At 45.3% G+C, this 25,031-nt stretch overlaps 1 protein-coding gene across 2 annotated transcripts in view; it reads right to left on the bottom strand.

Annotated features, from left to right (window-relative positions):
- Nucleotides 1-25,031, bottom strand: part of BCR (BCR activator of RhoGEF and GTPase) — a gene marked incomplete at its 5' end in the record, with an annotated part of 101,533 nt that overhangs the window by 18,632 nt on the left and 57,870 nt on the right. For both annotated transcript variants that reach the window (XM_082491391.1, XM_082491390.1), the window contains 9 exons: nucleotides 429-548; nucleotides 1,941-2,109; nucleotides 3,301-3,422; nucleotides 12,781-12,921; nucleotides 13,267-13,319; nucleotides 14,240-14,300; nucleotides 16,038-16,145; nucleotides 19,770-19,955; nucleotides 20,475-20,579. In XM_082491391.1, coding sequence (XP_082347517.1) covers nucleotides 429-548; nucleotides 1,941-2,109; nucleotides 3,301-3,422; nucleotides 12,781-12,921; nucleotides 13,267-13,319; nucleotides 14,240-14,300; nucleotides 16,038-16,145; nucleotides 19,770-19,955; nucleotides 20,475-20,579 — 1,065 coding nt within the window. The remainder of the gene's footprint in view (nucleotides 1-428; nucleotides 549-1,940; nucleotides 2,110-3,300; nucleotides 3,423-12,780; nucleotides 12,922-13,266; nucleotides 13,320-14,239; nucleotides 14,301-16,037; nucleotides 16,146-19,769; nucleotides 19,956-20,474; nucleotides 20,580-25,031) is intronic.

The raw sequence follows: 25,031 nt of genomic DNA, 5'->3' as shown, positions 1-25,031 counted from the left end.
CATCCCACAGTGATAAAAGAGTCTGTTCACAGCCTTTCAGCACCCCTGGTGCCATGCGCAGCCTACAGTCCTGAGGAGACAGCCCTGAGTGAGCCAAGCCTTGAACCTGAAGGGGACTCTAGAAGGCAGCTGCTGCAGGGCTTTATCTTCAGTGAAGAACGCCATTCCTATTGTTCTGCTTGGGCAGGTGCTGAGGTAGGGAATTAATTTCTAATGTTAAATGCCAACGTTGCATACAAATTAGTCATAGCCTTACAAGATGTCATCATAACCTTTGGTGTAGCAAGGGTTAGATGTCTGCTCCTTGGAAACTGCTTTCAGTACAGGGCATGAAGACCTCCTTGTACAACAGCGTATACAAACACAGACGCCACAGTCAACCTTCACATCTTTCTTGTACTCTGAGGGAGATCAGAAGAGCCACTCACCTTGCCATTGCGATTGTGTACCCGGAAGGCCATGTTGGGAGACATCAGCAGTAGGAGGGATTCCTGTTCTGAGAGCTTCTTTTTCAACCTCTCAATGACCTTACTGCCTTTATTGGCCCTCTGAAGGGTGGTGGAGAAATGGAGACAGAGGACACACGTCATTTTCCAACATGTGCCCCCATTTACACTGACAGACATTTTAAGATCCACAGTCCCTTCCCTCCATGAGTAACCAAATGGCCCCAGGCAGGAGAAATGCTGACAACAGAATTGAACAGGTCCCCTAGCCGCTTGGGAAGACGTTACCTGCAGTACCTCTAATTGAGACTTAGCTCTGTTCCCCAATTCCAGCTGCCCCAGATGACGGTGCAGAGGTATGTGGCCACTGTCCCAGCTATGCCCTGTACTTTCTGTTCCAGAGGCTGCAGCAGCATCACATTACCGGGCAGCCATAGCACTGCCAGGTCCTCCACAAGCATCCTTAACTAAGGAGACAGTAAGGAACTTCTCTGGAAGCTACCCAGAACTGTTACCAAAATTCTCTCCCACCCACCGATCCATCTTCAACAGAAGTCAGCTAAAACCAAGGTTTTTTTCTTGGATAAAACCCAGTCCCAAACCCAGCCGTGTATATTGTTTCGCACTGATGCACTGAAGAACGTATCTTAGACACCTGGACCTTGTGTGTAAGAGGCTCCCACATGGTGTTCCTCCTAATATCTTTCTTTTTCCAGGAAGCCTTCTCTGAAAGCCAGCCAGGACAGAGAGGCAGAAGCATGTTCTTTGGAAGTATGGGGGACAGTCTTCTCACAGTACAAGCAGTGTTATTCATATCCTGTTCTACACACCATCAGGCTTTCAGTTTTCAAACTCTTACATCTCTTTTGGGTTCCAGGAACGTTTGGAGTCTAACACCTCTGAGAAAACATGTCTCGCAAGCAAAGAGAAGCTTGGGCCAGAGACACTGTATCTGTGTCAGACTGTCCAGTCAGCATAACTGGTGTTCTCCATATATTTGCTGGTGCTTTGACACCAGTGAAGTCAGAAAAAGCTTCAAAAGCATAATTGAGCCTGCAAAAATTCAGAAGTACATGCCTTCTGTCAAAATCACTTGCAGGATCATACTTTAACAGCCAGAAATTGGCATGCCACACTCCTAGTCCTTCTTGTGTCCACAGCATAAGAGCCCTGCCCTCCACACGGATGCTTGGGGATAGCAGTCACAGGTGGTTCCATGCAAGCAGAGGAGCTACTGAGTACGACTAAAGGGTCTTTTTGTTTCTGCCTTCTCACAGGACAACATCATTCAAGCCACACATTAGGACAAGTAACGATGAGCTGCAGAGCATCTGGATATCACTGATAACAGAGCTGCACCACAAGCCTCTGATGAAGTCTGTTTTAGGATACCTCCCCATGCTGTGCATCTCTGGGAATGATGCTTCTATCAGCACCTCATCTCAGCCGAGACACTGAGCCTGTACTTAGCATGGAGTGCTCAACCCCTTATACCTTTTCACGCTGGATGTCATTCTTGATCTGGGATATCTTGATCTTCATGGCATCCAGTTCCTCATCAGGTACCAGTGGGATATTGGGCACTGCCTCAGACTCATCCACCATTTGGAAACTAAGGTCAGTGAGCGGGATGTACCATTTGCAGTCATATTGCTGGCTTTTTCTGAAAGACAGAAGCTCCAAACCTTTTACTATTACCGGTGTTTGGCATCACCGACTCCCCCTTCCCACAAGTCTTTCCCTGCTATAATGCACAAGATACAGAAATGGGCACAAATTCACTGTGGCTCCCATGTGGAAAAAGCCTGGTAAAGGGCTGCTTTCCAGCAAGAAAGCCTAGAAGGGCCAATAGCCAGTACAGCTCATAGCAAGGCAGCTTGTTTTATTATCTAGTTCTTTTCATCCTAAGAAACCACAATGATCTTTTGGAAACCCTCTCAGTCCTGCATGCTGACCCTCTGAAACCTCTGCAGAGGAAAAGTTCAAAAGCCATGCCATTCCTCTGACCTGGCTGCTACCTATGATCTAAACCCAGGTCTCTCCTGCCTGAGCTAAGAGGGCCAAGTGGGGCAGGTGAGCCAATATGTATATCTGTGTAATCCCAACCAGAAGAAAGAAACTACAGCTCATAACTACCATTCTCCAGTGATTTCACCAGAAAAAAAAGAGTTCACTTTTTTAATGTTTCATGTGATTTATTCCCTCTCCACCTCTACTGACAGGAACATCCACTCTTGGGAATGTCCCACTGTTTTGAAGGTTCATTCCTCACAAGCATGTGTTTCAAAAGGGGCAGGGACAACTTTTTGCTTGAGGAGGGAAAGAAGATGAGAGTGGTCTCCACGAACAGAACATATATCAAATGAGGAGAAGCCCTGTTTGAGGCAGGTATGTTGGTAAAGGTTCCTCCCCCCTCCTTTGTGAAAAATGTCAACAAAAATGTTTGTATAGCTGCACTTTGGGGTTGACACATAGTCTGTTTATTGTATCTTTTCAATTTTTCTGCAAAACTGTTAACTGGCTGTAGCTGCAAGGCCAAAATTAATAACCTTAGGTGCCAAAGAAAGAGAAGAATGCCACCTATTAAAAGAACGGGGAAGAAGAAAAATTAATAGCATTTGTCCAGAATACCAGCAGCTACAGCACATCCCATTTTCCTAGGAAGGCTCAGGACTTGGCCAAGGTCTCATCAAATAGACAGCACTACCTTGCTGATCATTCCTTGACTAATTACATCTCATGGATTATGGTTTCCCAGGTCTGGGGTATTCATATTCAACTAAAATTGCTGGCTAAACCCAGGATTCTGCCAAAGCTGAGGTGCAAAGGACATAGTCCAGAAGGAAAACCTCACCCTCCAATCTGCTTCTTCAGCTTGGCACACAGGAACAGATCAGTAAAAAGAAAGACATGACGTAGCTTGCGAGCCCCCTCAACCAGCTCCACCATGAAACTGTCCTTCAGCAGCTGCCGGTGCTAGTGAAAAAACAGAAAAAATCTTTTAGTCAGTGCAATATAAGCCCCAGATTTTGCACTGGGGCAACACATTCCTTAGACATGACTCCTAGCAGAGCCAATTCAGTAAATTGGTCTAATTCAGAAAAAAGAAAAAAGGCTATTAATTGTTCCTGGCTGTAAGCTCTGCTCCCTGCTGCTGCCCTCTCTCCCAGGGGCAGAAGTGGCCATGCATCTCCTTTATTATCTGGTTCTGGGTTAGACTTCAGACTTCTCTCCATTACCTGTTCTCGAGCCCAAGCATAATTTATTGTAATTCATTGCCTAGACTCTGCACAAGGGCCAGAATCACTGACAGCACATCGTTCCCTCACAAACCAGCAGAGAGCAGCAAACACCACTTTTCTCGGGAGTCACCCAGCCACCGAATTCAGCTTAAGCTACCCCACCAGGCAGAAAGAGGAGTGCAAACCTCCACAAACACCTCCACTCCCCATTCACAACAGCAGTTTGTCAACATTAACAGCTGAATGCCATTGCTGCTTCTTTATTACGAGTGCTGTTAAGGGATAATTCCTGAAAAAAAATGTGTATCTAGCAAATTTCTCAGTAGTCCCTCATCAGTCTGTGTTTAAATAGGACCATCTGGATATGTCCCCACCCTGTGCCTATTTAAATCTTTTTTATATATCATATAAACCTTCCTCAAACCTAGAAGATGCAAAGCAGCTGGACAAACCTGATGCCTTTATTCCTGTTTCTAATTCCAGGGACCTTTACAACCTCCCAAATAAGAGGCACACATGGGGAGGCAGAAGCATCACTTTCCTAATTCCCTTATGGGGGCTCCATAGTTGAAAGAGAAACAGGCTGGAGCACTGGCACCGAGACAGATGGCTGTGTGCTGTTACAAGTTTTAAGCGCTGCTCTACACACAGGCCTTCTGCTCTGATGTCAGGATCAGTAGGACTCTGACTGCACATCTGGAATAGATATCTCCCACTGATTTTCAAACAGAAGTCACGGGCATTCAACTTTGGGCAAATTTTATTCCCACCAATATGTATAACTGTCAGTGTTGCTTTGCTTCACAGACAGTACAAGCAGGAACCACCAGTTTCTCTGCACAGGTATGCTAAGGTGCAGACCTGTACTATTTCCATGCTATTCCAGCTAAGAGGATGCTCCCCTGACACCAATGAGCAACACGTTACACATACCATATATGCCTAGACAGCACTGTGGCTGGGGATAAGAGAGATCCGCTAACACTGTCCAGTGCTAACCAACACCTCCCCCTGCTGTCTAACTGCCAGCCTTCTCCAGGCCCACGCTTGGGTCTCAGTATGACTCACTCCCAACCTGCAGTATCTCTGTGATCCCCACTCTGGGAATCGCGTACACGAAAACTGTCCATTTCTGAGAGGCAACTGTGCTCAGCTATGCAGCAGCATGCAACAGGAAAGCAGTTAACCTGAGCAAGGTCAGGTCATCCAAACCAGAACTGATGCCTCGGTTTCTCAGGTTATACCCCATGGGGTTTTTTTCCTGCGTGGCTTAACAAGCCCTGAACACATGTGCCGCAGAGGGTGTGGGAGTGCAAACCCCCATGCTGCCTCTCCTTCCGCCTACCATCCTTCTCATCTTGGCTCTCCAAAATGAAAACAAACCACATCAGTCCTGAGCCCAGCAGGCAGCATGGCAAGGAACACAAGGCAGAGAAATGCCCTTGCAGACATAATTCTTGTTTCCACACTCTGTCGTACACTACCATAAAGTTCCTGACATGGACTACAAGTCTGCCTTTTCCTGTCTGCAGCTGCACTGCACATAGCTAGCTGTTAAAGCACACATAGCAGTGTCAGCATCTCATCTTGGTGCTGTCTTCCATTACACAAAGGTCCTGGAAATCTGTGAGCAGCAGCAAAAGCTGCACCTTTCCCACAGCACTAGGAATCAAGGCTGCTACCTAGCAGACTGTTGCACCATCTCTGGGCAGGAGTCTGTGGAGATCTGGCATCCAGCAGTGATTCAGGCTCAGAAAGGCCCATACATATGTTAATGTTTATTTTTAGGTGGGCGTGATCCTCCTGGCTTCTCCTCAGTGGTTTTGGAGAGAACGCCTGCCTGCATTGATGTCTCTGCTGCTGATGTACACTTGTGCATGCCTCCCTCTCCTGCATGGCAAACAAACCCCAGGTAGGAAACTAGAAACACTGAGCTGTAAAAATAAATAAATAAAAAGGAGGAGGTATATTGTCAGTAGCAAAAACACTCTCCACAGCCACAAAGAATTTCATTTGGGATCAACAATGAAGTAGGGAATGATATTTTCTGAGCAAGCCAAAACCCTGATTTCAGGTTTCTTTATCTGATGCATATTAATTACGCTGCAAATCAGCTCAGCTCCTCTGGGGCAATGAGAATAGCTGCTTGTTGCCAGCTCAACCTCTGCTCGTTGTTTGTAGGTGTAAAGATGTTCTCTCAGCTCACTCATCTCTGCTACCCAGCAGGATGTGGCATTGTCCCTTCCCCACAGGGACATGGCACTGTCCTGACCTGGCCTTCTGTCCGCCTCTGCCAAGCACTGGCAGTGTGCGAGATCACCCAAGACCCCAGCCCAGCATCTTGCTGAGAGTTCCTAGATGAAAAACACCCCAGGCTAGTCCAGAGCACAGACTCAGCACCCTGTCCTGGGAAGATGTCTCTGGTGGCAAAGACAGGCCAATAACATGGCCACCAATGTGTTCCTTCACAGACAGCAGAGGGCACAGGCCCCTGAGAGCTGTTGGAGGACTGTGAAGGACTACTGCTCAGCCCTAAATCAGCCCCCTGGTTTTGGCAGTATTCCAGTACCATCATCTAGACCATAGCATTTTTACAAGCATGTCCTTAAGTGCAGGGGAAGCCCATACAGAGGCGTCAGTGACTAGAAACTGCTGTGTCAGGCCTCCACAAAGTAAGAAAAGTCCATCAGTATTCCCTACAGCAAGGCTACAGACCTGCCGACATGGCCTGCCTGATGCAACCTGGCCACCCTTTCTCCTGCCTTCTGAAGTTGCACCTAACCTGCCGCTGCACAGTCTTTGGCTGTCATCACCCAAGCAGACTTCCTCTAAGCAGCCATGCTGTCTGTCCCATATCTCCCCAAAACCCAAGTAGAACGCTCAGCTGTACAATGCCAAAACAGGGGTATGATTCAACAGCCTTCATACATCCCATCTGGGACTGAGGCACCACTCATTTACTCCGAGTTTATTTTTCGGGTAGCACTCCTGGGTACAAAATACCCTGTCTGACATGAGACATAGTGCTACCATGAGGCAGCAAAAAGTCTTTGGCAGCACGATCTCCCAGAAAGAAAGCTGGGTGGGAAGAAGACAAGGCTGTATTTCCTAAGCTTGACTGGAACAGAAGTAAAGAGGTGAAAGGGGTGTATTCCAGTCAGTCACCCAGAGGAAAACACTGAGCTTCCCAAGACCTTTCATTCTTCCTAACTTCTCACTCATGAGCTAGTTGGGAAGGTCTCCCTTCAGCAAGCAGCAGGGGTAAACTGCCACAAAAGCAACCAAGTATCTGGGGAGGAGAGGACAGGAGAAAACATTTGTGGATCAAGTCAGGAAATCTCTCTTCACAAGGGTGTAGAGCTTGTTATTAGCTATAACTAAGAGCTTCTCTTGGAAAACAGGACTTTCCTTAGGGTTGGGCACAATAGGCATGCCCCAGGCTGCTCAGCATCAGTGGAGCAGAGGAGGAACGCTTCCAACAAAGGGTCACATCCTTTGCTGCAAATGATTCATCTTGCCAGGAGGGTTCAGCAGGTCAGAGGGAAACAATAAAAGGATTTCCCAACTGGCTTACCAGATCCCTGCCAAACCCCACAGTGAGGCAGTGCAGGGCACCTTCCTGGACCTCCCAACATGAGTCAGCCCATCCTACCCCACCCTGGGGGAGCCAGCAACCCCCTCAGACAGGACTTGTGCCAGTCAGATGCCCGTGCCACCTCAGCTCCACAGTTTGGGAACCAAAGCCCACTTTGGTCAACTCCTCCCACCCAGGGCCAGCAACAGCTATTCCTGTGGTGGCCTCCTGTGAAACCGGGTCTCCTGAAACATGAGGTCTTTTGGCTGGGTGATCCTGCTGTACATGACATACAACAGCCTATGCGTGGGAAATCATCTCTCTACTTGTTTCCAAAGTTACTCTGTTTGCTAAGGTTACCAAAGGTGCTAAAGGTTTCCTAAAATACCCTGAAATGACATATAGACTACAGAAACACCAAATAAACATCCAAGGAAAACATGAGCTTAGCATCAGAGTGACAGCGCAGTGGCAGAGTGACCCCCTCTCTTCCCCAGACAGCCTCAAGACTGTCAAGTGTCCAGGACAGAAACTCAGCTCAGCTACAGAAAGACGTTCCATGAAGTCTGGGGGAAAATTTCCTATTTTGTATCATAATGGAGTGAATTAGGATCATCTTTAATCTCTCAAACAGGGCCTGGGCTAACTGTTACCTTCAATGGCTCTTGCAAAGCTCCTGTACTGGTGCAGTATAAGTCCCAAGTCTCCTTTTTAGGCCCTGCTTTCCTTTGTATGTTTTCACCTGCTTCTTCTCCCACCCACCTCAGTTCATCTTTCAGTGCTAGGATACCCTCTTTAGATTGCCTGTTGCTGTCATCCTCCTCTTACCTCTGTCAATGAGCATCTCCCCCTCCTCCACTACCAACCTCACGACTACCTATACACTCATCTATTCATCCTACAGTGTTTTAGTGCTGCTTGCATATGATAAATCCTGCTGCTGTCACGTACTGTTTAACTCCAGGAAGTGTGGCAGAAGACCAGTTTGTCTGAGACACATTACAAAAAGAGAAATTTAAAAATCTACTCATACAGAACTACAGCTGTACAAAAGGCCATCTCCTCACTTGTGTGCCGAGGAAAAAGCTCATCCGATGCGGTGACAGCAGCTTGCAGTGTGTGTGGGTGAGAACCCCGGGAAGGACTAGAACATGTGTGATGCAGGAGGAGGAAGGTAAAAGCAGGAGATGGGTATTGGCATATGTCAGTGAGGAAGAGGTGGTTTGGCTTTCTGCAGAGTGTAGGAAGAAAATGATTCCTCGTGTGTGTGTGTTGCAAGACCAGCACTGCAGAATAAAGGGATGCTCTGCCTAGGGAGCTAAACTGGCTGCTCTTTAAGCATTTTAATAGCCTTTCTTTTTTCTTTCCAAAGCTCCTGTCACTAGGAGCTCTCTGACTCCAGCTGTAAGACAGAGTGTGAAGCATCCAAGATCAGTTTTGATTGCTCTGTTGCCAACATCTGCCCAAGGCCTCCAGAAGCAGTAGGCACCAGGCCTCAAGCTGTGCATGGCTGCCTGTGTCTAAGCTTAGCTTCCAGCTTTTCAAAGGCTTTTGTTTGCACTTCTGCTCCCTTGCAAATGTCCTTTGTCCTTTCCCTTCCCTAGCACACTTGGTCTCTACCAAGTTAAACAGGAGCCTAAGGCAATGATACCCAGGTCCCTTGACTGCAGTTTAAAACCACATTTAGAAACATGGTAGAGCAACTTGCCAAGCAGCCTCTTCTCTCCAGGGCAAGGGAAAAAGCGCACAGTAGCATAAGCCAATCCAACATGTGATCTAGCGGGCTTGATCACAAAAGAAACTGCCTGTCAGCTCTCTTGTGTCTGGACTGGTGCTGATGAAACCAGATACTAAGTCACTCAGCCAGTGGAGTGACACAAAACTCAAAAAGGCTTCATTTTTATGCAGCTCCATTCCTCCATGCCACTGTGTAATCACAAAAATTCCAGTGCGAACACTTCAGAGAAGGTGGGACTGCATGGCCCTGCAAGGCAGAATGGCAGCCACCACCACTCAGGTTGGTCTGAACTGCCTGAAACAACTTTCTGTGAAGAGCATTAGACAAGCAGCAGTCAAGAAACCATCTCCCAAACAAACTCTGCAATTTTTGGCAGTTTCATTAATTCCTGCTTTACAGAAACAGGCTGAATTAGCTGGAAACACAAGCCTTTACTTCTGGCAGGGAAAGACAACACAAGCTCCAGTCATTTGCATTCAGGCTCAGCTAAAAAAAAACCCACCCATGCAGTCCATATTGCTGCTCTGTTAATAAGACTAGAAAGGTTATTATTCCCTTCCTTCTGGTACATAATAGTGGCACATCCTTCACCTCAAAGCATTTGTTTTTCTGCTTCCCCAAGGGACCATCCCCCATAGAACCTTCAAGAGGTTCCCTATTTAAGCCAAGAGGATAGTGCTGAAGAAGTATCAGCAGTGAGCAAACAAGATGCCTGCTCCATGGTCCTAAGGGGTGGAAGATACTCCACCACTCGCATGCTGGGTCAGAAGGTGCAGTGCTACTCAGATCCCCCTTCCCTCCATGCATTTGTTCGGTTATTTAGAGGGTTGGCAAAGTGGATACCTGCAGATAATCCATCAAAAAAGTTAAAATAGAAAGATAGGAAAAGGAGGGAGCAAGGGAATGCAGCAGATCAGGCTGAATGGAAACAGACCCAAGAGCCCAGCTAAGCCCCCCTGACTCCCTTGTGTTGCCAGACTGGGGCTGGTGCTCTTCTGGCTCCTTTATACTGCAGCACTCAGCAAACCACGAAGCAGAGAAGGATTGCCTGGCAGGCAGCAAGGACCAAACTATGTGTTCATAGGCTTAACCCACCAATACTGCCTTCCCTGTTGCAGCCCTCCTTTCTGTCCCTCTGGTGAATGTTTTTACTGCTTTTGTCCCCATCCCCTTGCACTACCTGAAATACTCATTCAGCCCAGCAAATTAAACCCGGTCCACGCATCACAGTAAACTTTCAGTTTATATGCGTAAGTCTAGAATTGGAAAAAAGCCTACTGAGCCAAGCAGAACCAGGGGGCTGATGTGCAGGAAGGACACCTGACATCATGCAAGAAAACAGCAGGCAGGTCAGACTGAGTCAATGCTCCCAGAGCAAGGAATCACCTTTTGCAAAAGGCAGGAATACTGTGCTGATGAGCCTGTACTCTCTCCTGACCTGCACTCCCCTCCTTAGCAGCCTGTCACTAGGGAGATTAACAACTGGCTGCTTTCCCCAGTTCAAAGCAATCCTGAAAAAAAGAGCTGGAGCAAGTGGCTGGCAAAGGAGATTTGACTCCTCCCCATGATGCACTCAAAGGGGAAAAATATTCCACATAAAAGGCAAGGACTGGGAAAAAAAGATAACTGAGATCAGCACCTCAGCAATACATGAGGGGAAAGGGCTGTTTTCCCTCCTTCATTTCCACCAAGGAAATTTCAATGGGAGGAAGACAAATAATGAAAAAAGCCATCAAAGCAAGCTGGTGAGTCATTAAAATAAAATAAAAAAAATGCATTATGCATTGAGAGCAGTCAATTAGGAGATGCAAACTGCACACTGTCCTGTCACCCTAGGGGAAGCACAAGCAAGGCGAGTGGGAGGAAAGGATAAGTAGAAAAGGAAAGATTTACAGGCATAAACAAAACCCAGCTATGACCCCAAGCTGAGTAGCTTGTAGGAAGGAGCAGCCATCACTAACCCACACAGAATAGCTGGGAGCACACTTGTGTCTCTGGATTACTACGTAGAGAGTGAACATACCTACTCTCTAGACACAGAGTGGTGTCAACTGGGGCACTACCACTTGGAAAAAACGGGATTTTGGTGCCAAATGACTAAAGAAAGTATCCACCATCAGATTGCTGGAGTGGAATGCAAACTCTGGGAAACATTAGAAGCAAGTGCTTTTCTTCACTGAGGTCAGCGCAAGCTATGTGCAGTGAGAGAGAGCACAAAGGGTTCCCAGTCCCCTCCAGCACACCCACAACCCCCTCCTTGGGTATGTCCCATTCTTTCACTCCCCACATCATACACGGAGTTACTGCAGGACCAGTGAGAGCATGAACAAGCCTGCTGAGCCCAACCGTGACAAGCCTCCCCATCTTACTTTCTAAGATCTGACAAATACACCACTCCAAAAAGAGATCATCAGGATCATCCACTTGAGCCTGCCCCTCTGCCTGGGCTCTGGCACCTCATCAGGATTCTGCATGACACTTCTCAAAGCCTGCATCCCTCATTGAGATGCTGACAGACAACTGGAGAAAACAAAATGCTCCCTCCCCTGCGAAGGGGCATTCTAGCCTGCGATTTCTGCTACGACTCAATCAGCATCCACTTTAATGAGGCCATCTACTATCACTGAGGCCCTGGTGACTGATGTCTGAGCTTCCACCTCAGCCTCCAATTGCTCAGCCTCTCCTTTTCTCAGCTGCAGACTTCCTCAGTTGCCAAAATGAGACAATGAGCAAGACTTGCAGGACAAAGTACACCAAATTCCCAGTACTGCAGCTCCTAGCAAATCTTTGTCAGTTGAAAATCAGTCTAACAGCTAAAAGTAAGCATGTTTAGCTGACAGGATTTAGGAATACATCATGAAGGTTCATGGTATCTTAATCTCCTGGGTTTTGTAAGAGATGTTTTTGTAAGAGATGTTTTTGTACAGGGCAATTTGGGTCAGTTTTGGTCAGCCAATGTCTCTGGCATGGTGCCACAATTCCTCTTACACTATTTGAGCAGCACCTCTCTTTTGTCCAATCTCCTACATCCTTTTCTCTCTTGATACTTCCGTCAGTCCTGGCTTTTCCTCATCAGGAAGGACTGAATTGCCTTCTACTGAAATTATGAGGCAGAAGAATCAGCGCATTGAGGCATGCAGGATTTTAACGTTGTGTAGCTCTATGCCCTCCTTGCACAACATCGCACGCAGGTAAAGGAACTGCACATCTTAGAAATTCCTGGGTGTAGTCTAGCTCCTAGCAGAACTGAGAAAAGTTATGTTATGCCCTTAGGAGTCAATCACCTCCCTTAGCTTTCCCAACCCCTTCCGCTTGTTTTGCTTCCTAGTCCCATTTACAACATTCTTCTTTAGAAATGAGGACACAAAAAATGAGTTTAGTAATGAGAACAAAGACTCTGGAAAACAGCTCTTCCTGATCTTCTATGATTTCTGATGTTTCCTCACCTTTTTCTCCTCCCAAGCTTCCTGTTTGGTTTGAGTTTGCAGGTAAAATACAAATTCATTTAGTGCATAGCAATATGCATCATAGAAATTATGTATGGCAAATGATTATAACAGTGCTAAGGACAAAACTCTAATCGTACTTTTCCTCTGGGTTTCCAAACTGTTTTCTGGACAGAAAACAGAGAAGAGCTGTACCACAGACTTCAGAGAGCAAGGACACCGCATAAACTGTATCTTAGCAACAAATTAATAGCGTCACCTCCTAGTCCGCTCTACAGAAAGGGTACAGCCACTATTTAGAAATTGAGAAAATAACGAAAGCAGGAAGACTCACCTCCCCCTTCTTCACAGTCATGGACTGCCGACGAGGAGTGATCTCCTCATTGATGCTGGAGAGGAAGTTTTGTGAGATCCGCAGAGCATCCTGCAGGAGTGGATGATCAGGGTGGCTCACCGGAGTGTGCTTGAGCAAATCCTGACACCAAACACAAAGAACAGAACCATGAGCAGCACTGGAAAGCAGAAGGCTCTGAGGGCCCCTAACTACAGCTGTAGGACAAGATGCTCCAGCTTATTCTTAAAGATTAGAGCAAGGCTTTATCTCTAGAGCAGGAGGATAATACTCCGCACTTCTTGATAACACAACTGAGGAGAAAGCAGGGTCCAACCTACGGACTTCCGCCCCTTAGTGTAAAGGGAAGAGGCTCTTACACAGCATGACAGGTTTACTCTTGCAGCCCCACAGCTCCATGGAAAATTTGAAGGGTGAAGAAAATAGGAAAGGGGCCCAATGTTTGAAAACTACCCTTCAGATACTTACATGCAGGACAAGCGTGCTGCGAGTCACTCGATCCACTGGCTTGTATAATAAAGCTGTGGAAAAAAAAGCAGCAGGAACATAAGGAAGAGGTATCTAAATACAGCCCCTATAGAACAACATATCCAATGCAACTGAATGTACAGGCACAGGTTTATTAACCAATGAGCTACTGGAAAATTCCCTTCTCTAAAGTTAATGTGCTGCACAGCGAATAAAACACACATGAACACATAGAGGAAATAAACATGCTCCACAGCAAACAGATGCCCACCTGTGAGCACACCCTGCCAGACAGTGGATGAGGAGCACACAAGGTAGTACAGAACAACTGCACACAGCACGGCACACTTCCAACAATTCCCTGGCAACCTGCCTGGTCCCACAGGTCAGAATTGGGCCTTGCACTCTTAAAGTTGCCAAGGCGGTCTCTGAAAGGTTGGCAGTGCGTCCCTCCTTCTGGAGTTCAGCATGACACGTTGAGTGCTTCCAAATACCAATAAGAGGCCAAACCAGGAAGAGGATTGGCTTTTATATTAGTGAGTATGGAAGCTTCTTATAATTTGGGTGGTCTTCTACTTATGCTCATAGAGACAAGCACCATGGAACCTGATCTTGATCAGGCTCTCTAGATGCTACCATAGGGCAAAAACCATATAACAATAATTGCTAGGATTGCATTTGTGCTGTCACTGGGTAGCAGATGTTCTCTTAAAATCCCAGCAGTCCTTTGCTTGGCCTGGTTTTGCCCAAAGGGACTGATGAGGTTTTAAGCTGGGCAGGGGCTTCCCCATGCATGCATGCAGCTTACTATGCATGAGCTCTGCTACTTAGCAAAAGGGCACTGATTTCCCAGATAGAGCCACCAAAGACTCCAAAACCTTCCAGCATTTAAAAAGAAAAAGGAAGAGTGGAGGTTTGGCAACAGCCTCCACTCAGTCCTGACAAACCAGTCTCCTCTGCATGGATCACTCACTTTCCAAGGAATTTTTCGTTGTCTGATCTTTAGATTCCTTTGTGCTTCTAGCCTTTAGGTTCTAAAAGAAAAAGGAAACCCACGTAGCAGATGGTCAGTCACCTTGAAATATCACATGGGAATGTAAGACACTATCTGCTCCTCCAAGGGAGGGCCTAAGTGTGAATGGAAGACAGCCCTAACACAGCTCAAGTCAGTAAAGGAAAAATGCGCTTTCCTTCTTGGTAAATCCACCACAGCCATGTCACAGGTGCCCACGCATCTCAAATATTAAGCAATTTTCTTAGGAGCGCGTGTCAATAGAGATGCAGCAAAGCAGGGAACCACCTATAGTAACAGGTATGGTGGAGTTTTTAAATCACTTGCAGGAGAAAGACATGTCCATAAGGATGCAGATGTTATCATAGCATGTGTAGACCACCAATAAATAAAGTACAGGATTGGGATTCAGTACCCCCAGGTTATACTTCCTTATACTTGTACTCAGAGCTGGGTGACTTTGGGCAAGTCAGCTCTCTTTTGTGGTAGAAAAGGAACAATGCCTGTGACTCTTCTCATTGTACATGGACTGTGAAGTTACATGCATTTATGTGCTGAGCTCTGAAATCCTCACCGGCACACTAATGCAAAAGTATCATCACCACCATTCCAAATTTTCCTTCAGAAAACAGCAAAACCGAAGGATCACATTTGCACAGAGCCCAGGACCCTGGGGCCTTAATCTGTATTCTGTCTTCTAAGGACTACCATAATACTATCTAGACATATTACTACAAATAAGTGGGAAAGTCCATGAAATGCATTTTAGTACAGAAAGAAAAGTAAGCACAGGGGAAGCTACTTTACTAATGAGTTGATACCACTAGAGCACAGAAGCGGTCAGGCAAAGGACCAGAACCTGATGGAAATCCTCAGGAAAGGAGAGAACAGAAGACATTTGCACTCTGATGAATAGTACAGCAGATCCCAAAAGGCAAGCCTTGCTTCCCCCATTTCACAGAAAGAGCATGTTTTATTTTACCTCTTTATCATAAAAATCAAAAGCGACATGCAATGTTGAATGTGCTCAGGGGTTTTTTCAGGGCAATGAATGCCCCCAGTATTATTCAGCTCTGATTATTTATCTGCTTGTTTTTAAGGACACACATATGAAGTTCATGTTCTCTTGGCAACTAAGTTCTTTGAGATATAATCATCACCTCAATACAAAGAGTCAATGAGACCATGCACTGCAGGCAAAGCCAGTGGCCTGGGAAGCCTGAAAAAGTATTCAAAATGCTTTGACACAAGGTACTCCTCTTAAAGAGGGGAAATCAGAATAGCCCAATGAAGAACATTATAGATTATGGTTGACACACTTGCCTTTTTAAACAGAGAGCTACCCTCTCCTTCTCTCCACACCAGTGGAACCTGCAATTCCACTGATAGCCATAATTGAAGCCATTAAGGATGGCTTTTTACACCACAGTCAGCATTATCATTAGCAAGAGAAATACTTGAGAAACTCAAATACAGCTTTCCCTTCTAGAAATGCATGAAGGTGGCACAGAGCTGAGAAGTTCAAAGCAATGCCAATTTTAATAAGATTCCCTGGGTGGGGACAGTACATAAAGGCTGCCTATGTGATCACCTCTATTAGCCCAAAGTATAAATCACTAAGAACATGAGCCAAAGCAGCAAGCCTACAGGAGCCTCCAGAACTCAGGGCTGCAAAGATACTTGGAGGATAGACAGAAGTGACATCGCAGGGTATTAGTCAGATCCAGACGGCTCATGTGTCTGAATACCGTGACATTACCTCAGAGATTTCAGCAAACTGAGCATTGGCTTGGCAGCATTTCTCTGCTGTCTCCATAGCAACTTCATAGTTATCCACAAAGGCCCGGTACACTCCCAGCTGGCTGGCCTGCAGGAAGCAAAACAAAATAAAATAAATGCTGGGGTAGAAGACAGTTTGGGATGGCCAGCCTCAGTATCTAATGATCAGGTCATGTTCCTTCATGCCAATGAATCACAGGGAATGCTGAGCAGGCCCAGAAAGACACCTCTGACCTGTCAGCTTTGCTTAACCAGGGCAGGTGCTCCCATGCACCCAGTTCCATCTATGCTGAACAAGTTCACTTGTGAAGGATGTGGAAGCCTGCGAGGATGACACATCCTTATTACTGCCATCTATTTTTCCCTTCTGAACTGCCAGATTAGTATCTATTAATATTTTAGCTCATTGATGTAACTGGAGCTGCTGGGTATTTGCCACAAAATATGAATCAGATAGGAATGATTCAGCCCAACAGCACAAATGCGACCCCAGTAAGCTACTTGTTAGCTTTTGTATGATGGACACACTAACTCAAACCCAGATATTAACCCATATCTGCACTAGCGAACATCACTATAAGGGCAGCAGAGTGCTGAAAATACAGAAGAGAGATCCAGAGCACAATGTGTTTGGAAGGCAGTGACTACAGCACTAGGTGACCGAAAATGACAGTTTTCCTGCAGAAGGAATATGCAATTGGTCCAGAAGAAGATGGAGCAGGCCTCAGAGTGCAGTAATAAGCCATTGTTATCACCGAGTCTTAGCACTGATCAGTTTGCCGACTTAGGAATTGCAGCCATATTCACACCAGAGAACATAATATTCTAGGTTGGGAAATCCCTGGGTAGCTTCCAAGCTGGTCTGGACTGCAGAGCTAGTTTTGTGTTGCAGAGCTGCACTGGCTGTGCTGTAAACACCTCAGCAGCTTGAACTTGCTTGCAATTGCATGGTCAGTACTGAGCCAACAGGTGGAGTGCTGTAAAAGGCTCCATTAAAGAGGAATTTGTTACCAGAAGAGCTTGCACATACCTTATTATTTCTGCAACTTCCCTGACACTTCTGCCCTAGGCATGCAGCAGGCAGAGCAGTTATCTTTCCCACAGACTGCTCTTTTCCTCTCCTGCTCTCTCATAATCATTGTGTTCCCTATCCTCTACAGAGCTTTGTGCAAGAGACGATGGAAGAGAAAAAAGCCACTCTTGGGAGAACATTCTCTGCACAAATTTCTTTAGCTAACAGAGGCTAAAAACCACCAAGCTATTTCCTAGGGCACATTTTACTGAAAAACTAGGAACCAATCTCAACCCTCATACAAAATAGCATGGTTATGGGTGAAGCTGAAGGAAACTGCGCTCACTTATGCCAGGGATGACCTGGTCCCCCGCAGCGTGGAGAGACTAAAATCTGTATTTGCTACTGCGGCACAATTCTGTGAAGAAGCTGCTGCCAGAATTACTGACCAATTGCAGGGCTTATGACATGTTGGTTTGGATGATGCCAGCTAACATAGCAGAGCTTTAAAGTTTCTCCATTCCTGTGTGGCTCTTTCATTTCCTGCTACCTCCTGAACAGTCTCTCTAAGCTTTTGTTTTCCTCTATCATATGCGGTCAGAAAAAACATCTTTTTCGTTAAAAACTGAGCTTCCAGTCAGAGCAATATTGCTCACACATAGTTTTCATGCTGGTTTAAGTTTTCTCTTTTTCAATTAAAAAGAACACACTGAAAATTAAACAAGCTTTGGTAGAAATAACTGGCTTTTGGTTAAAATTCTTTCCATTCCTGAAAACTATCAGTGATAATATTTACTAAATATTTCTTCATTTCTAAAAACAGTTCTAAAGTGCTTCTCTTCTAGTTATAAAAAAAAATACATACAAAATATTCCCCCAAAATGAGAAGCATATTTCACTCCCACACGCCTAACTTTTTTTTTTTTTCCTTAGTTTCCACAGGAAAAAGGTGGAATAACAGTCACTGATGTTGCAAGTGGATTGTACTTTGTGCCAGACTACATCAAATTCTAGAACTCCTTGCATGAACTATCTATAACTTCAATCTACGGTGCTGTTTTGAATGATATTAAAGAAAATTGATGTCCCCAGGGACCTCAGGATAATAACCAGGATTCCAGTGTTTATCATCAGATTGCATGACATAACCACAAGTAAACAGTCTGCTCCAAAAGATTTGATGTACATCCTGTATAGATGTCTTGTAACGCCTGGTGTTCTCGCTCTCTCTCTCATCTAGCTGCTTCCCACTGCCTGCCAAGAATTATTAGCTTTATCTCATTGAGCAAAGAGTTCACAATTCCCACCAATACCACACCAAACCACCAGAAACTGAAACTGGCTAAGCCAGCTCAAAGCTTCCTGCAGTAGGGCAATTTGCTCCTTTGCTTCCAATACGAATCCAAAAAAATCAACAATTCTGTTACAAACGCACAAAATTAGGGGAACATAAAAATAGAGTGCCAGGAGGGCTTAACTCCTAAACCTGCTATCACCATCAGCAAGAAATGTCTTAAACAAAGGCCTAACTAGCTGTACGGTGAGTCAAAGCTTGCTTGACAGCCAGCAGTCAGTTAGCGTTATCTTCATTGCTGCGCTACATTTTCAATACAGTTTGTGAGGCTTCCACTTTCAGCAGCCTTCTGTATCTTTGCTTCAGCAACCAGCAGCAGGTGGTTTTGTCTCCTTAAACCAGTTGCTCAAATTGCATACCATGATCTACTCACCAAGGCCCCGACTTGACCCCTGGTGGCTAAAATGTGCTGGCAGTGAAAAGCAGGTTCCTGTATTTTGATCTTGAGCTCCTGTTGGGGATGGAAAACATCATCTTCTAGGCCCATCTTCCCCTGCACCATAGGGTATGGAGCGCATGCTGGGCTACACAGCTGCTAACAATTGAGTGACCCTGGTAAAGCATACTCCCCATCCAATAAACCCCTCACTGGAATGTCAGTCCTACCCTGAGAATCAGAGGCACCTCAGGAATGTAGAGATTCTTTTCTTTTCTAAAAAGGAAGAAACAGCTCCTTTAATCCTTTGGTTTCTGCACTTGCTAGGGGAGAGGCTGCAGGGGCCAAAGGAATCTCCTAGAATGCAAACAATTTGCTATCTGGCTCAGAAACTCAGCAATTTTAATTCAGCCTCAGGAATACACTGTATGTGTCTTTGTCCTGTTCTACACTCTGAGAATTTTGTGGGGGTTGCTTGGAGGGTTCTCAGCAGCAGGTTGACTGCATCAGCATATCAAGGCCAGGATGGTGATAGAAAAGCAAAGCCAAAGGTGATGACCATAAACCAGAAAATCAGCACGAGATGGAGCAAAGCACCACAGAGGGAAGGAAGTACGTGTGAGGGAGTTCACCGATAATGAGGAACACTTAGCTGTCAGTGTTAAAAAGTATGCTTTTTAACAATGCCATTCTCCAATCTTCCTCTAAAGCAAACGGTTTGATGACCCTGCAGACACCCTGGAATTCAACATTTCTATGAAACTGCATTTGTATCAGTAGCATAGCTTGCTGTAGTCTTCAATTTTTGATGTAGGCCCTTCACTGCAGTGGCAAAGCTAGAAGCTTCTCATCTAACCCAGCTATGGCCTTTCATCCCTTCGGCCTACACATAGGCACCAAAGGGAATCGTACCAGCACCTGAGAGATGAATGAGAGGTCACAGAACCTCTGGTGATGGCAGCTGACTCACCAACTTTTGGAAGAGGTCCCCTACACGTTGCTGGTGACTCCACTGCTGTACTCGGGGAAAGAGCCCATCATAGAATTCTTTGTGGATCTCATAGAGCTCAGGCACTTTGAAGAATATTGTCTCAATCTGCTGACTAGTCAGCACAGGCTGAGAGGTGGTGGCAGCTGCTTTCAAAGGCTTCATAGGCTGAAATGAGGGAAGAAGGAAATCATTATCATGCAAACCAAGTACATTCACCCTTGCCACTTTACAACACGTCCCTCCAGACAGTTGTTTTTCATCCAACTAATAAGTGATATTTGCATTCACACAACTCCTGAAAGCTAGACATTAACAAGTTCTCTCATGGGGATCAGCCACCCCGGTAGGTGGATTTTCCCAGGATATTACTGGTGCGATAAAAATCCCTTTGCACTCCATTTTCTTCATCTCTGTCCAACTGTACAGCAACATATCTGGTAATTAGCAGAGGATACTGAAAGACAGGGCTCCTGGATACTACCACACTAATAACTCCCTAGTTGAGCCATATCCAGCCCCTTCTTTAAGCCTCTCTTTCTCTACTGGAGAAGAGGAGTAACAGGTACCCTTTGCACCCGATAGCTTGTAACCCATGGTATGTGAAGTTCTGTAAAACTTTGGATGGAAGCAGCAGTGAAAATTCAAGTACCAGTGTTTGAAATGGTATCTGCCACCAGCACTTACCAGCAGCAGAGCCTCCAGGTGGCTCAGGTATGTTTCCTCACTGGCTAGGATTCCTGACAGGACCCATTTTCTCATCTCCAGGCCTTTCTCCAGGTCTGGCTCACTCTACAGGGAAGTTGTTATGGAGAAAAAAGAAAAAGGAAAAAAAAGGGGGGGGGGAAGGAGGGCAGGGTGAGGAAAAAAAAAAACAAGAATGAGGATAGAGAGTAAAAGATATCATTCAGCTGACCACAGCATACTTGATTTTTTGGTTTACTTTCAGACTAAGAAAAACAACCAAACAGAAACCCCACCTGTGCTCATTGTCCTGTTTCTAGAAAAAGACAAACATCAAACATTAAAGGAAATTTTATTTACCAGCAACTGATGTCACTTTGATTATTTACAGGTGTTAGCTTTAGTCATCCAACTTTGGTGCCTCAGTTAGGTGCCCTGACTTCTTCACAAAACACAGAACTTAAAAATCAAAATCCTAAACAAATCTTAGGGACTCTTGGTTATGTGCAACTCACTCCCTCCTCCCACAAGAGTTCTCTATGATCTTACTCCAAGGCCATGTTTCTCTATGCAGGCAGGATCACTTCCCCTGCAACTCACAGATGTGTGTGAACATACAGCAGTTACAGCCTGACATTCCTGTTAAGATGGCTGTTCTTTCTCCTACTCCCTACTATTCAGTAAATTATTTTTCAGTGCCAGCTTGCACAATGCCTATTTTTAGTTAGATGATGGAATAATCAGCACTGCTTGGAACGCACATGCTGATTTTCTTATTGGGATTCCGTGAAGGAGTTCTTAACCAAAACAACTGAAGAAAGAGAGCTAAAAAAAATAAATACATTCATGGGCAAATGTACACATCAAGAGAAGACTAACATCACCTGTTCAGAGAAGCAATAACCCCCCTCTGGTGAATTTCAATTATCCTTCCTCTCAAAGCTGTTACCTGAAAAATGTTTAACCTGATAAAGTGAAATTGAGTATTTCCATAAACTCTGAAAAAAAGTGTGGCCCAACAATGAAGGTTATAAATAATGAGAAACACTCCCCTTTTACAGAATCTTATTTCCAATTATTTTTACTTATGCCGTTCACAGAAATGTTTTTTTTTAAATTCTTGCAACCTTTTTACGTTGTTAAACGTCTCTAAGAATTATAGAGTCAGCAGTTGGATCTGGAAAGGTAGATAACTTTTCAAGGGCTTTAGGGAGGTTGTTTTGGGCTCCATCCTACTCCTCTTAATATCCAAAGGAATCTTCAACTATTGATTTCAGCAGCAAGAGGATCAGGAAACATGGCAGTATGCTCCACTCTATTGACTGAACATAAAGCCCTACAGCTGACAAAAAAGCTCCATTTAGTTTACGGTCCTATGCTTTGAACCCTGAAGATGTATACATGAGGTTCATTATGGAGAGAAGGTATCTTGGCTATAGGGAAGCTTACAGTACCTATCACATTACGAATGTGACTCTGAGCCTACGCACCACATGAAGAAACAGATCCTCACGCTCCCAGATATTTCTGGATTCAGACTCATCAATAACCATCCTGACTTTTGAAAGCTTTCATTACATTTCACAAGCTCTTTTCTAGGCTAAAAGACCTTACAGCAACTACTTTATAAAAATTTTGCGAGGTGTCAAATACCGCCATCACCTCTTAAATAAAAGTGGCAGACAGAAGCTGTTCTAAGGAAATGAGTAAAATTTACACACACGTCAGGTACTGCATGGAAAGAAGAACTTGTCTTTGTATCCTGCCCTTCAGTGAGGTTGAGCAAGAACCACAGCGCCTTTTAAAATCTTGAAAGGGCATCTCAAAGAAGCTAGGAATTTGTAATTCATCAGTCGTGTTCAGAAGATTTCAGAAAAACACCAGTGACAAACTACCTGGTAAAATGAATGCTGCAACAAATTCTGTGCATCTACAGGGCACCTGTGTGACTGTCACAGACAGAAATGTGCAACAAAGTTATGACCATTCCTTATGATTTCTGTATCAGTACTGCCTGGATGTCCACCTCATGGACCATTTTGCAAGGCATGGTACATATGCGTAATCAAGACAGACAGCCCCAAGATGTTTAACAAAGATTGCTTTCATCCAAAGAGGCAGGGACGTAGCAGCCCTGGTGCAAGAACGGCACAATACCGCTTGGTTTCCAAAGATTTCTTACAACACTTACAAAAGAAAAATGCAGCTTCACAAAGAAGCATTCAGAAAAACTAACAGCGCTCCGAAGTCCCCGCTGCTGAGGATGAGGTAACTGGTCAATATTGACACAGTACTATAATTATCTTCAGCAGGTTCTCTTGGAGGAGGTGAGGATTTAAAAACCAGCTGGGTATGTTTGTAACATCTGTAAAGAGCAGCACACAATGACGAGTTATTTAAATGATTCAAACTTCCCCATCATGACAGTGGCACAACAGTTTTCCTTGTAGCGCTGAGAACAGTTTTCCTCTTTACAAATAAATGCTTTAATTTACAAGCCAGTTCTTGCTGGGCACCATCAGCTGACAGAGACAGCATTTTCTGCCTGAATGTTAATTTCCTCTCTTTAAAAAAGATGTGCTTTCAGAGAGACAAACATCTCCCAGGACACACTAGAGTCTTTCCTTCCTGGCCATTACCACAAGGTCACTTTGCAAAGTCCACAGTATTGTCCTAACTCTTTTTAATAGGAGCGTTTTCCAAGTGTGATGCTTGCAAAACTCTAGCCTCAGATGCAGCTAGACAGGGCAGGGCCTAGCTGCTTTAAGCTACAGTGCAGCAGTTGCTGAAGAAACCCCCAGGGGAGTTTATGCACAATCACATAGCACATTACAAGGTTTCCAATGCGGTACCTCAAATTTACATCCAGATTCCTTATACGTGAAAAGATGATCTCCTGCTGTGTCAGGGATCAATACGACACCATGGCGCTGCTGACCGCATTGTGCTGCCACTCTGCATTTCCTCCTGAGAGCCGCTGCCCTGACAAGAGTTTCCTGCTGAGGGAGGCCTTTTCCAACAATGTCATCTGGGGCTGCACTGAGCAGCATCTCTTGCTGCTAGACGAACATCTGGAAAACAGCCCCTGTGCTTCTTCAGCCTCAGGGTGCTTTTTAAGTCACACTTGTTATGAAACGTACTCCAGGACTGAGAAATTCACCAGGAGCTGGTGCCAACATCAGGAAGAAGAGGAGCAGGTTTATTATTTGGTATTACAACATTCCTCACTTACAGAATTGGGAACAGGCTCACCTGCTCACCCAAAACAAGACAGAGCAATTAGGAGGCAGAGCTACTGCGAGACTGTCCTTGCGCTCTCCCCTTACAGCACGCCAAGATGTGATGCACCCAGTGCCAAGGGCATTTTCTGCTTTGCCCATATCTGACAAAAAAAGGAAACAAAGAGCAACACTGTGACCACAATAGCCTCACTGACCGCTCTGTTTCTGCGCTCCAGGCAGAAGGGCAGTTAAGAGAGGGAACATCCTGGGCATAGGTATCGAGCTCCGCGCCGGATCAGGGAGACCTGCCAAGGCTGAGGATGCCTTTCCCCTACCCTGGAAAGAAGGAAGCAGTCAGAAATCTTTGAGCTGCTTGTGGCAAAGGGAGGAGCTGGTACCACATCTACCAGACCGCATTAGCTAGGGGAAAATACACCTATTAACCAAAGTGCAGATGGGATGTTCCCAGCAGGATGTGGGAGCAGCCTGTATTGGCAAATTCAAGCCACTCAGCAGGGAGTGCCAGGTGGTCAAAAGTCCATCCCCTGCTTCCTAACCAGCTTGGTTAGCCCGTTTTTCACTTGTACAAGTTTGACTAGTATTTCACGTTCTGACTTTGTCCATACCTCTTTGATGCCAGCATCCATTTCTAGCCGTTCTCCGTTGCCCTTCCATCTTTTGGCTACTACCTTCCTAACCACAGGTTTCAGAATAAACCTACCTTACAAGACTACCATGGGGCATCAGCCAGAGCATTCCTGTCTGTCTGCCACAGGAGTTGTGAGGACCCAACACCCAGCCAGTTCTGAACAAGCAAGCAATAAATCAGCGCTCTGCTCCCACTCCTCATGAACTACATTTAAAACACCAGAAAACAGAAAGGAAAGTGGAAAGCTGTATAAAGGAAGTTTCACAGGTTTCTCATGCCTATAAGGATCTGATGTTTTCTTCTCAACCCGGTGGTGCTTCTTGCTATTCCAAAGACTTAAAAACTAAAAGATTGAGTCACAGTCATAAGTGCAATCTTGCGACCTGAACCAAGGCCAGTCAGAGTGGTTAGAAGCACTGAAGATATTAGAGAGTGTGCATACACTGGCCCCAAGCCATGGCTGTTTTGAATGTGTTTACAGCTTGTCAGCCTAAGTACTTTACTTTACTAACCAGGTTGGCATTGCATGTTGTATTCAATTACTGCAAGCCTGAGTTCACCAGCTGCAAGGATTAGACAGATTCAGCTGTTCCTGACTCTGTTTAAAGAACTTGGGGCTTCTGGTTGTTGTTTAAATTAACGGCAATAATTGTTTTCTTGCAAATGTTAGAAGAACGCAGATTAAGAATC

This window comes from Vanellus vanellus (assembly GCF_965231255.1).
Source record: "Vanellus vanellus genome assembly, chromosome: 16".
In the NCBI taxonomy this organism is placed as follows: domain Eukaryota; kingdom Metazoa; phylum Chordata; class Aves; order Charadriiformes; family Charadriidae; genus Vanellus; species Vanellus vanellus.
This window is presented reverse-complemented; position numbering and strand designations above follow the sequence as displayed.